The sequence below is a fragment of the Haplochromis burtoni genome, unplaced genomic scaffold (assembly GCF_018398535.1).
Source record: "Haplochromis burtoni strain Fernald_Lab_line unplaced genomic scaffold, NCSU_Asbu1 Contig_77, whole genome shotgun sequence".
NCBI lineage: Eukaryota > Metazoa > Chordata > Actinopteri > Cichliformes > Cichlidae > Haplochromis > Haplochromis burtoni.
In genome coordinates this window covers 15,099-25,873 of record NW_024582438.1, presented here as the reverse complement: position 1 = coordinate 25,873, position 10,775 = coordinate 15,099, and the positions used below count along the sequence as shown (strand labels likewise).

The window sequence follows — 10,775 nt, the reverse complement described above, 5'->3', positions numbered from 1 at the left end:
GATAAAATAAGCTTCAGATAAATTCAGTGACAAAAAAAGAATGTTTATATCTATTAGAAATTTTAAGAGTTCAAAAGGTCTCTATTTAGTTCTTTATTTTTTCAGTTTTGTTTAAACATTAAAAAACTAAAGCTCTTCTGGAATCAGAATAAATAGTTAAAAAAAAAAAAGAAGCAAAAATGACATGAAATAACTATATTTTTAGCCAGAGAAACTGGAGTTCAGCAAAATGCCAAGGTGCCCCCTCTCAGATCATGATGCCCCTTAGTACCATTTCATGTAGCCTGCCAATGTGACAGTTGGCGTTATAATATATATAAAGCAGCAAGGCATAATATCATATCTCTTCGATTTTAAACAGTATTCTAGCCAATATCAACAACTAAACATTCCCATCATTAACAAATACAGATGGTGTAAATAAAAACCAACTCACCATTTAAAAATTATTACAAAATACTCAACATAAACCACCATTATCTGATTTAACACTGTACATTAAACTCCTAACACATTAAATTAAGATGTGTCTTATGTTTTGATCCATGTATCAAGCCAAATACACAGTTAAAGTAATTCGAAGTAATACACATAGACATGGAACTTGATAACATTTGACAGAACATTACAATGTTTTTGTGCTAAAGAACACTCAGAATATCATTAACAGGCAGAGACTCCCCTTTATACTTTAGTTCACTGACCCCCCTGGAACACAACAATAAATATTTCTATATAAGATATTCTCATAAATGACTGTGTACTAGAAAGCTTACAGTTTAAAGTCTGTTTAACATCCAGAAGTTAGCTTTCGCACATATCACAGGTCAATTTTGAGTAATGTTCTCTGCTGCATTGTATGCAATTTACACTAATGCCATGATGTCTTCATGCATTCAAGTTAGCGATAGGTGTAGTCAGACCGTTTTTTCAAGTATCACCTGTACTGGGTCGAGGCGTGCGCCAGCGCATGCCTGTCTGGCATGGTAATGAGTTGCATACAGTAGTGTGATGTGAGACTGATAGAAGCTTGGGGTCTTAGGGAATAAGCTTACGGCATTTATTACTCAGTCATGATGATATTGCACAGTTCATATACATCGGGGTCACATGGTTTGGTCAGTCGAAAAACACACTCAGTTTTACACATTTCAACATGTTCTTCTTCAGTGGGGCAAAGGAAGTCTCTTGTCCCGTAGAGCTCAGGTAATGTATACATTACATTAGGTCGACCACTGGGGATATTGATGTTTGCTGATGGCCTGATGGAGTGTGTATTCCAAACCTGTGCAGTGTCATCCAGCTCATCCTGTTAAAAAGAATACAGAAATTTAAGAAATGCGATCGCATGTACGTATATACATATACGCAAATCACGATAAGACAACTCACTCACTGAGAGGAAGGTTTATTAGATTTATGCAATTTATTATTTTTAAACAATCATGTGCATTTTTGTAATCATGTACTTTACCTAATGTCATCTGTACAAGTGTTTCACACACTAACTACGGTTACTGTTATGCTGTGATATCTTACATTAGTACTATTAGTCTTATTACTACCTGCTTGGCTCATCTACTCACCTCATAATAATCAATTTGTTTTATGTCAGTGATCATTGTATTTTGTATTTGTAAGTTATTTTGATATCCCAATCGAAATAATTCCAAATTGTAAATAGTTAATATTATAGATAAGAAAATTTCATATGACATGTCAACATAAACAACATAGATGTTACTGTAGTCTTGGTTGTTGAGCTCTTCTCTTATTAACTCACCTGGATGAGTCCCATGCAACAAAACTGAAGGAGGTTTTTGTCCAGAAACCCACCATCAAAGTACCCGTTGTCTCTGATGTCTGCAAATAAGGATAACCAGAACTCCAGACACTGGCTGCGAAGAAAACGCCACCAGTATTCAATCCTTTGATTGGCGGTACTTGCTCCCTCCAAGTAACTCTCAGGGGTGTCGTTAGGAGCCACGGGCACAAGGAAACGCTGAAAGCCTCTAACATGGCCATTTTCAGTTCCAAGATCGCCCCTCACAACTCTAGGGCAGCCCTTTAAACGCTGCACCGCTTCTATGTAATACCCCCCGATCACTTTCGGATTACTATTTGTTGTGTATGCATTAAGCCAGATTATTTTTCTCGAGAAACCGTCAATACTACCATTGATACAGATGCCATATGGCTTCAGTTTGTCGTAGGAGTCCATGTGCCAGATGAAATTCGGCCCTTTTGAAAAATAGTTCCTCCGCCTGAAACGTACTGCTTGCCTCAGTGCGACGCCTCGGGGATCCAGCTCCTTCAAAACCAAGCGCACATCCTCTTTCCTCACGCGTAGTCCATGTTCCCTGCATTTAGCGTACATCCATCGGTATCCGTGAAGCTGCCCAGAGTACTGCAATTGGTTGTCTATAAATTCAACCAAGACGGCCAGGTCAGAGTACGCTTTGTGGCGAGTGTGTCCCCTTGCGCTAAGAACTCTCTTCAGATGTCTTTCGCTTATATGAAAACTGTGTCTAATGCAAAGCACAGTTTTAATGTCTTTATAGTTTAGTCCAAGCTCAAAGTAAAAATCTATGAATCGCTCAAATGGGTGTGTGTCCTCCATCGCTGTGGTTGTTTCTAAGGTTTCAGTGCTGATTTGGAGGTGTATGGTACAGACTTTTGCAAAAGTCCGTCTTAATTTTTTTTTCTCCCATGTCCCCTGCGGGGCTCCGTACAAACTCTCCCACACGAAATGCCACGCTACATCTCAGTGTTACATGTGGGTTACAGGGAAAAAGTATGTAAAGAAAAAAGAAGTAGACACATTTTAAATTAGAGTTTTTGTTTGAAATGTTGTTTGAAATCTTAGTGTTGGGAAAATCCTGTACAACTAGTAGCATGGCTTCAGGTAAACCAGTGTTCATCTAAAATCTTATCAAATGGGAATGCCATGAAATTACTGCAGACAGGAGGTCTTATGAGCATGTCAGCATGCTAATGCTATTTGCTTTGTTTAATCAGTTTCACTTGTGACAGTATGATGGCCAATGAACACATTTAGGTCTATTTTTTTAATATAAGAAAAAAATCATACACAATAAGTAATTCCGCTGACCGCATCTATTGCCCCAGCTGCTGAGGAGATGAAAATGAAAAGCAAGAAGAGAAAACTTAACAGAGAGCGACAATAAAAGTGAAATGAGAAGAAAGTAGAAGTGAGTGTGATAGTAGAAAGACAAGGTTCCAGCAACCTAAAGGGACAAGAGAAAGATGATAAAAAGAAGAGAGAGTGAAAGAGCTGCGAAATGAACTCAATGCATTCAAAAAGGGAGACCAGAGATAACTAAGGCTGTGAAAAGCAACACAATGAGCTTCTAATGTCAGAAATAAGGGAGCAGGCATAAAATGGGAGGGCACAAGAAATGACTCATCATCTTTAAGTCCCGAGGGCAGGGAGTAGAGAGAGCTGCTTACACTACTGCCTTAAAAATAATAAAATAAGAAATAGAAGAGCACAAGTTGACCTGACACAGGTGCTCTAGCTATTGTATGTAATTTAACAAGGACAGGCAATGGGACTTCTGTTATTGGACATCTCTCACTTCGAGGCTCAAAAAAAAGGTCTGAGAAATCTTTGAGGTGTCTCTGAGGTGTTGTAAGGATCTGAAAGTGTAGACCCTGATAGGATGTTTCCTGAGCATTTGATGGCTGGGGAAGGAAGGTTTCAATCAAAGGCTGGCAACATGATGTAAAGTTACAGCACAGAGGACACAGACAGACACAGAAAACGACAACTATCACATGTACATGGATAGAAAAAGGATAAGACTATTTATTTTATCAGCTACGTGTAATGCACAACATTTCAAAGAGCTCTTAAAACTAGAGCTCCTGAAAATTATATTGTTAATTATTTGGGTATTCCAGTAGAAATCATCTCCAGTAACATTGTTTCAATTTTTAAAAAAAAAAAATTATAGGTTTATAGGAAAAATATAATGATTACATGTCATACAACATTTCATAAAACATATGGATACTGATTCTTTTTTAAAATGGTCTTAAAATGCTCTAGCCTACGAAAGTGAAATGCATTCACTTGGCTACAAAAAATGTGTCCTGTTTTTATTAATTACTGAGATAATCATCTGGGAAATTTGTAGAAATTTTTAATTAGAAATAATTCAATTAGAAGTTAAAACTTTACTTTGTTTTTCCAAAATATTGAGATAATTGTCAGAAATTTTGAGAAAGCTTTCAAAAACATAAAATCCAAAAGACCTTCCACTAACATGAATAGGGATGGGTATCGTTTAGGTTTTATCCGATACCGGTGCCAAATCGGTACTTTTGAAACGGTGCCGGTGCTCAAACCGGTGCTTAAAGAATGGAGAACACAAAATTGGTCCAAAAACCTCTCATGTTCAGCTGTTTTTTGTAAAAATATAACAATGTTAGCCTTTTCTGCAGCTATGGGGCATATATGGTATCACTCTTGGCTGGAAGCAGTGCTTAAACAATGGAAAAAACACAAACTTTGTCCTAAACCTCTCATGTTTAACTGTTTTCCACTTTTTCTTTGGTCATTTTAGCCTTTTTAGCCAGGGTGAAGGGAGTATCTGCCATCAAACAAGAAGACAGCCGCATGTAGCTATGATGATGTTTGCTAGTTCACCTTACATGCATTAATGTAATAACGTGGTTAGCCTACTCAACGTAAATTAGCTACTCACGCAGAGAAGAACGGCTGCTGCCACCATCATCCGTCATCATTTCTGCTACACTGGCAGGGCTAGGGGCCAGGACTCTCCTCTTCGTGTTTTTGGGGGATGTTGCATAACAGGCAACCCACCCGCAGTAGATGTGCTCGGTGTGAGGTCTCGCAGCAAGCTATCAAATACGGCGCATTTCTGGGCTTTTAAAAAAAACGCTATGCGTCGCCAGGTGTTTCATCGGATTTTGAGGTGTTACCTCCTTTGACAGTATCACAGTATCAGCTTAAAGCACTTGTTGCAGGCTGCTGAGTTTGCATATTTTGCTGTGAAGTACAGCCAGACTTTTGACCGCTTCGCCTTGGACATTTTTAATCTGTAGCTCTGCTCTAACAGAACGTACGTACCTGGCCCCGCCTACTATCCTCGGAAACGTAAAATGATTGGCTAGAATCTAAAGTGTATCACAGCTCAGGAAAAAAGCACAAAAAAGCACCGAAATGTGCGCTGCTTTTCGGTCTGGTTACTACCGTTTATGTCAGAACCGGTGCCATCATGGCACCGGACACCGGTACCATCCCTAAACATGAACGCTTAAATGTTAGAACATTTTCAGTTTTTCACCTCTTTTCAGCACAAATTCCAAATTCGTCAGCTGTTTTCACCACAAACTTCAGCTTCTTCAGCTCTTTTCAGCAGATTGTTCTCCTTCTTCTGCTGTTTTCAGATTCCACTGCAAGGCATTCACACTGCATTTTCGCAGGAAATGCAACTTTTTCTAGTATATATAATGTTCTCCCCCTTTTTTTTGCACAAGTCGAGGAGCGTGTCAGGTTATATTTCACTGTGTGTTATACTTGTACAACTATGCATGTGACCTATAAAGAACCTTGAAATAATTTAACACAATTGAGTAGGCTACATGCTGAACTTAGAGGATAGAAAGAAATCGACCCTGTCACCATAGTATAGATCCAATACCAATACCATCATTGGTATTGTTACTATCGATCCGCCCACCTCTACTAAGCAGGTTCCCCTTATTAACAGGTAGCATGCCATAAGAACAATAACAAAGTCTCAAGTGTCAACTGTATGCAACCTCAAAACTAAAAACATACAGTACTCAGGAAGCAAGAATAAAAATATCAAACAAAACAGCATTCTTACCAATTTAAAGGTGGCCCCGACTCTTGTATAACAGCCTCAGCATTTTGTTATCTCAGTAGAAGTCCATTCAGTCCTTTGTTTGTAATCATTACTTCAGTATGAGTTTGGTAGATGTCACTAAATTCAAATCAAATTCAAATTTTATTTGTCACACACACAACCATACACAGTATGACATGAGGTGAAATGCTTGTAGCTCTGCAATGCAATGCTAATACTAATGGAAATATCGAAGGTTCAAGCTGGACATCAGGATGATGACATTTTGTAAGCTTTCTAAAGAATTTTCATTTGTTCATTCATTAAAGGAGACGTGAAATCCAACACTGTCACTGTCATGATCTTATTTCATGTCTCTAGTTTAGTTATGGCTCCTTTTGTCTTTGCTTTGTCTTTTGTATTTGTCTGTTTGTTTCCTTGAAGTCTCTCATGCCACCATGTTTGTTTACCTTTTTGTCGTGTTCAAGTTTGCATGTGTTAATTTCGCAGGGTTTATATTTCCTGTTTTATCTAAATAGTCCCTTGTCTCATGTTTGTTGTGTTTGGTTTTGCTTCCCCACATTTTGTTAGCCTGTCTTTTTTCCCTGGCTGTTCCTCTAGCCTTAATTACCTGCTCATATTAAAAGAAATAGTAAAAACTTATAAAAGACTTGCATAAGATGTGGCCTACTTCATATAGTGAATCATATAAGGCTTATATGATTTACTCATGAAAGTGGCCACTTTCTCATTACTTTCATATATTGTTTTAGTAAGTATCCAAAACATACAAGTTTCATTATATAATTTTTCAAGGGATCTTATATCTGTTTTCACTCTTAGTATGCTTTTCATACAAGTTTCACACAAGACAGATACAAACTTTATAAGATTATATATATATCTTTTCCATTGGGTGATATGTGTATTTGCAAGTCTTCAGTTTTCTTTCTGCTCTTTGTCATGTCATCTCTTGCAGTTTTTCCTCTTTGATGATTTGGTTTCTTGTTTTTCACTTATTTTGCATTATTTTGCAATATGTTTAAGTTCAACAATAAAAACTGCTTTTCAGTTTAACCTTTGTTTACAAATCCTGCATTCAGATCCAACTCCTACCCGTCATACACAGCCAGACTTGACAAACACTGCTAAAAGGGATAATTAGACACCAGAAATGTTGTCCATACAGTTAAAGGTATCCTGTGATGTTAATTTATTATTTTTGTCTTGTCTTCAGATGAATTTGACTTAAACAAGCAAGATTATGGCTGCTTGGTGTTCAAACTATTTATAATTACTGTAAATTTACAAAAAAACCCCCCAAAAAAACAGGCACTACTGTACATTTATTACAGTTTTATATTTAAAGGCTTCATCACTGATAAAGCTTAGAGGCTGTAAAAAAAATACAACATAGTGAACATCTCATCAGCTGCAAGCTGAAGGTCACCAGCAGGGAGTTGGCTGACATATGGTTGGTCAACTTCAGACGCTTCTCATCAGCAATCAGCAGTGTGGCCTGCTGCTGATGAAAATCCTCCTCATGCATGCACAGCAAGTTTGAATAGATTTATCAGCCTTTGTATACAGTACATTTCTTTTTATCTGAATTTCCCTGACATTGGAGGTTCTGAATAAGCAGAGAAATTTAGAATAAACTAAGACAAGACCAGAAGTCTAAAAATGTCCTAAAAAGCATGAATGCATTGAATGAAAGCTGCTATTTTATTGTACTTTCTATTAAAAATGCATTTATTTGCAAAATAACAGCAATTTGGGCCAAACAAGGCCCAAACGCATAGAAAAAGCAGCGTTTTCAAAAATACCTGTGTACATGTAGACGTAGCCTGTGGCCTGACATCCAATGTCAGACATTTATTTTAGCTGTCTTTATTTTAATGATAGTTACCTTTACATGTGTTGTTTTTATATATTTTCAATTGTCTTCAGTGTATTTATTCATTCTTGTTACCAGTTTGTATCTGCTGTTGCTGTTTAAAACTGCTTTAAAAATAAACTTGTTGCAGTATGGGTGTTTTTTTAACTACTTTTTATGACAGTGGTACCGTGGGGTTTGGTACAGTAATTTGGCTTCACACACTTTTTCATCTTCTTGAGCTTTAAGGTCATTAGATCACAGACTGCTGTGGTACCGCGCAGTCATTTTAAAACTCGTGGTGATGGGCCTTTCAGGGAGTGGCATTCTCTTCCACTGTCTCTAAGCTGCACGGACTCCATTGATTCTTTTAAAAAACAGCTGAAGAAATTTTAATTTTGAAAAGCATTTTATTAATTTCCTCTTATGTTGTTTTTATTGTTTTACATTGCTATTTTCTTTACTGTTACATTGTTTTATATTTCCATTTCTTGTGTTATAAAGCACTTTGTGATTTTTATCTGTGAAAAGCGCTATATAAATAATAAATAATAAATGAATTGAATGAATTGTTTATCCACACCTTCTAGAATATAGTACAGATACAAAAGAACCATTTGCTGTCCTGTCAGTCAAATACATTTAAGGTCAGAAGTGTCTGCATATAGACACAAGGGAAAGGTCATGGTTTGAATTGAAAAGATTGCTTCATTATAGCTGAAAATCTAAAGTTCCTAATGATGGTTAAGGCACTAATCAATTAAGGCTCGGAAATGTTTATGGTCATGTTTTCAAATTCTTAAAATTAAACATTTAAATTAGTGCTGTCAGTGTTAATCTCGTTAAAATGACGTTAACGCCAAAACCGCATTAACGCGGCAAATATCCGTGTTAGTGCGGTTAGCTTGTTAATGCGTTAGCTCACCCCACGCACAGGGTGATCCGTGCTAACTCGCTAACGGAGATTTTTGTCGCTATGGCGTTAATGTCATTTTAACGAGATTAACACTGACGGCACTAATTAAACATTAAATAACACATGAGATATAATTTTGAAACAGAGATATATAAAAGTATTCTACTTCCTATAAACACTGTTGTTGGTGCAGTAACATCACAGACGTCCTCTTTGTCTGTGCCATTATTGTCAAGAATTAACACATAAGGAGAGCTTTCTTTGTATATACTGTGAGATAACTTTATTTTTCAGGCCTCAAAACTTATGCCAGAAGTGCCTCAAACCTGCATTCTCTCTAATGGCCAGTAGGGGAGCAGCTCCTGCATTTATAGAGAGAAATCCACTTCTTTGTTAAGTAATAACATACCAACCTTCTTTCTGGGTTCTTATTTATAGCATGTTGTATTCTTTTGTGTCGTATTTTATAACCATCTATGGCACACTCCTGCTAAATGATGAAACTTGTCTTTGGACACGCAACATGAACTTTTACTGAAAACAATTTAGCCTTCATCATGCATCTTCCAGCTCTGTAACCAACCACCTGCTATGACAATGTTATATGTCAACTAACCCAACTCAACCAACCCTCCAAAATAGCACTACTGTTTAGTTTTTATAGTAAAGTGTAAAGTGTGCGTGTTAGTCCCCATAGGGAAATAGTTCCTCTGCATTTAACCCATTCACCCAGTGAAGCAGTGGGCAGCCACCAATGCAGCGCCCGGGGAGCAGTGTGTAGGGACGGTACCTTGCTCAGGGGTACCTCAGGGTAGCCGTTCAGTGGAGTCGAACCCCCGACCTTCCGATCATGGGGCCACCACTCTACCTACTGAGCTATCCCTGCCCTAATAGCTATTATTGTAGTGTCTTTAACTTTCATTCTCAAGTACCTTGAGGTATTGTGACTTGCCGCTACATAATTACAATTGAACCTAATATTTCAATGATAAATTTATCCATAGGTTCAAAGGTATAACAGAGCTGCAACTTTTAGTCTTTTAGAAATACTTCAGTTTGTCCTAGATATGACTGATGAAGTCAGACTTAATGAGCAGATAGAAGTCTATGTCAAAAAATTAATTCCTCACACCATGATGAATTTATGGTCTCTGTTGATAGTTTTAAATGTTACTGAATACACTGTAATAATAATTTTGTAAATTATTTCCTGTTACAGTCACAAAGTACAATACAGCAGTATATATTTCAGGGTGGAACTGTCTTACAATTGACAAGTTGCTACAGTATGAATAAGCAGTGTCCTTAGTTACTCAGTCTACTCCTTCTGTTGTTACACACAACCTTAAACACCTACTTGCAATCGAGCTCTGAAAGCAAAAGTATTAATAAAATTTTAAAAAAATCAATACAAGGAGGTTGTTTTGACTCGTGCGACTGTGCCATTAGGTAGCACTCAAAATACATGTGTAAGCTAATATTAGCAAAGTGTAAAAAAAGCGTTTGATCTGAAAATCAATCAAATTGATTGATTGCCTGCCTCATGTTTACTAACTTTGCTAGCTCTGAATAGAAGGAAATAGGAATCCCTGCATTACATCACATCGCTTTATTTGAAGTAGTTCATATGTGAAAGCAATGGGATATTTTTATGTATTTGCATTTTGGTGTTTCATGGAGCACATTAATCACGCTAGTTTGGGCCCACAACTAAATTCAGTCACGTTTTCGAAAACAATCAAATTTCCATAATGTAACATGAACTGAATTAGCCTATTCCATACATATATTTACATAAAGTATAATGTGTTGTTTCAGTTGTGCTTCATCCCTCAGCTACGAAAGCTATTTAATATTGAGTTAATCACCTCTCTCTTGGCAAACAGTCCTTTATCAAATGTGCTTTAACTAATAAAACAATTTCATCAGAAGAGACAGGAAAGTGATTGAAATGGGCAAGCATTCCAATAAATATACCTACATATATTTAAATATACTTTAAATACAAGTAAATCAAGTGGTTAAAAACAGACAAAACCAAAAATTCAAATGTTACTTTTTTGGAAGCATATTTTAAGCTCATTTCTACTATTTTTTTTGAGTGACCTGCTTTTTTGGATTTCTT

The 10,775-nt window shown here is 36.9% G+C and overlaps 1 protein-coding gene across 1 annotated transcript; it reads right to left on the bottom strand.

Annotated features, from left to right (window-relative positions):
• Positions 1–1,063: 1,063 nt before the first annotated feature.
• LOC121814710 lies at positions 1,064–2,650 on the bottom strand. Its single transcript, XM_042221910.1, has 2 exons — positions 1,784–2,650; positions 1,064–1,309 (listed from the first exon to the last, which is right to left on the bottom strand). Exons 1-2 carry the CDS (start codon positions 2,618–2,620, stop codon positions 1,064–1,066), a joined length of 1,083 nt encoding a protein of 360 aa, XP_042077844.1. The 5' UTR covers positions 2,621–2,650.
• Between the last annotated feature and the right edge of the window lie 8,125 nt (positions 2,651–10,775).

Bases quoted from the DNA above. Each gene is read 5' to 3' on its own strand.
- LOC121814710 (XM_042221910.1), bottom strand. From the start codon at position 2,620: ATGGAGGACACACACCCATTTGAGCGATTCATAGATTTTTACTTTGAG. The intron at 1,310-1,783 runs GTGAGTTAATAA...TCTTTTTAACAG, and splicing joins GTTGCATGGGACTCATCCAG to GATGAGCTGGATGACACTGC.